This window comes from Ipomoea nil, unplaced genomic scaffold (assembly GCF_001879475.1).
Source record: "Ipomoea nil cultivar Tokyo-kokei standard unplaced genomic scaffold, Asagao_1.1 scaffold2480, whole genome shotgun sequence".
Classification (NCBI taxonomy): domain Eukaryota; kingdom Viridiplantae; phylum Streptophyta; class Magnoliopsida; order Solanales; family Convolvulaceae; genus Ipomoea; species Ipomoea nil.
Genome location: NW_017618908.1, coordinates 1,489,005 through 1,491,513, shown reverse-complemented (window position 1 = coordinate 1,491,513; position 2,509 = coordinate 1,489,005). Strand labels below are relative to the sequence as shown.

The window sequence follows — 2,509 nt, the reverse complement described above, 5'->3', positions numbered from 1 at the left end:
AATGCCATTAAGCTCTTAACAATAAAAGCTGCTTTCCTTCTTTAATTCATACCTTCCTCTTTCAAAAGGTTAAATCCCCAACTTCAATGGTCTCTACACTCCGACCCAATAGAACATTTAGGAGGATGTAAATCACGATAACTTAACGGCTTAACAGACATAGTCAAATACCAATGCACAACAAGGGATCTGTCTACTTCGACCATAATCCCCAACGTTAAAGACCCCATACTTTAATCTGACAGAATATTTAGAAGGATGTCACGGTGACAGTAGACATAACCAAATGCATGTGTGCATAAGAAATCTACCTACTTTGAACGTAATTCCAACATTGCCCCCATAAAGCTATGCCATTTCCTCTTCCTCCTTTCAATCTCCCATCTCAAGACTTAGGTTTTTTACCAGCAAAATAAACAAACCCCCAAAACCATAGTTTTAGCTCCATTCAAAAATGGCGGTCACCAACAACATTATGGTGGGCTGCATAAACTTCACAGCAATGCTCCTCTCAATCCCCATCATCGGCTCCGGCATCTGGCTCTCATCCCAACCAGACAACCTCTGCGTCAAGATCCTGCAATGGCCGCTCATAATCATGGGACTCGTCGTCCTCGTACTCTCTCTCGCCGGCGCTGTCGCCGGGTTCTGGAGGATCCGCTGGCTTCTCATCTTCTACTTGGTCGCCATGCTTGCTCTCATCGTCTTGCTGGCTTGCTTCGTGGCTATGGTGTACTGGGTCACCCTGAAAGGCTCCGGCCACCCTGAACCTAGCCGGACGTTCTTGGAGTACCGCCTCGACGACTACTCCGGCTGGCTCCGGCGGTGGGTTCAGAGTTACCGGAAGTGGGATGGGATCAGAAGCTGCCTTAGATCGTCGAGTATGTGCGGTGGGTTGAATCAGAATTACCGCTTGGCTCAAGATTTCTTCAATGCTCATATTACCCCCTTGCAGGTAATTAATTAATTGATTCACTCTTAATTTGTTCCCAACTTCCCATTTTGCTCTAATTAATTATTGAGTCAATTCTTGGGAGAAAAATGATAAATGGACTCTAAGAAAGTAAAACTCCTACCATGTGTTTTGATTTTATTAGAAGATGATGAAAATAAAGTAATAAAAATTGTAGGATGACTTACCTTTTCTTTGAATGAATGAAAGAGTGAGACTATGTGTAATATAACTCTTTTTAATAGGGAGAATTGGGCAAGACATTAGTTGACACTATTTAGTGGCTCTTTTTATTTGAATTGATTAATTATAAGCAGCATAAGCTAATTTATTTCTTTGTGAGTTCCACCCAGCCAAAACACGTACACTTTCCTATAGAGGTCGGGATTATTCACTTCTAGGTTTTTTTTTTTTTTAGAGTGAGACTACCGTAAACCACACTAGAGCTCGTGACCAGAGGGTGTCGCTACCAGAACTTGTGACCTTCTTGTACGAGAATCAAATCATGTTACCACTCGTCACTCGACTGATCATTTTCTGGTGAAGGCGAAATCCCTCGCTCTAAGGGCCCCACACCCTGACTATATAGGATAGTGAAAAGATAAATCACAGTAACTCAGTGACCTGTTACTTAGGTTTAAGGACGAACGTCTGGCTCTCACAACGCAAGGAGTCACAATATTATTGTAACTCTCACACTGTAACTGTTATGTTAACACCCTGCTTTGTCTCCACAGTCGGGATGCTGTAAGCCGCCGACGGAATGCGGGCACACATTTGTGAACCCGACGTATTGGATCAGTCCGAAAGACATGGCGGCGGACATGGATTGTCTGCGGTGGAGCAACGACCAAACGCAGCTCTGCTATTCCTGCGATTCTTGCAAAGCCGGTTTGCTGGCAAATCTGTACAAGGAATGGAGAAGGGTGGATATCATTCTGGGGATCACTCTTGTCGCCCTCATCGCCGTTTATCTCGCCGGCTGCTGCGCCTTTAGACGTGCCAAAACTCCACACCTCTCCCGCAAATACAAGCAAGGTAGTAGCTAGTAATGATACTTAGATACCAATGGAGATCAGAAGTTGTACTATAACACTTGGGTTTGGTATTATCTTAACCTAATTTGATGGTAAGTTAAATTTTTAAATGTAGCAAATTTTGCGGACTTAGTCAAACAATTGACTTGTTGGTTTGAGTCAATCAATAAGCTATCGATATATATATGGATGGCAATGAGGCTAGGGCCTAAGACTATACCCCATCCTTGTTTGGGAATAGAAATTTCTTTACATTTCTGTCCCCGGTCAACCTTATAGTCAAACTAATAGTTTAGTACAATTTTAAATATTTTAATAAAAACTTTAAATATTAAAATTAAAATTTAAATTATTAAATTCAAATATTAGTCTAGCATTATAAGTCATTAATATTTCATAACTTCATAAAAAAAATATTATTTCTTTAAATAAATGTACCCGAGATAGGGTGTGACAAGACATGGACAGTAGGGTAGGGCAAGAAGGGGTATCCCTGTCCTCATATGTGTTTCCCATTGTT

General features: G+C 41.5%; 1 protein-coding gene across 1 annotated transcript; it reads left to right on the top strand.

Annotated features, from left to right (window-relative positions):
- The first annotated feature begins 291 nt into the window (after positions 1-291).
- LOC109152965 (protein TORNADO 2-like) lies at positions 292-2,203 on the top strand. Its single transcript, XM_019300675.1, has 2 exons — positions 292-955; positions 1,690-2,203. Exons 1-2 carry the CDS (start codon positions 455-457, stop codon positions 1,999-2,001), a joined length of 813 nt encoding a protein of 270 aa, XP_019156220.1. The 5' UTR covers positions 292-454; the 3' UTR covers positions 2,002-2,203.
- Positions 2,204-2,509: the final 306 nt, after the last annotated feature.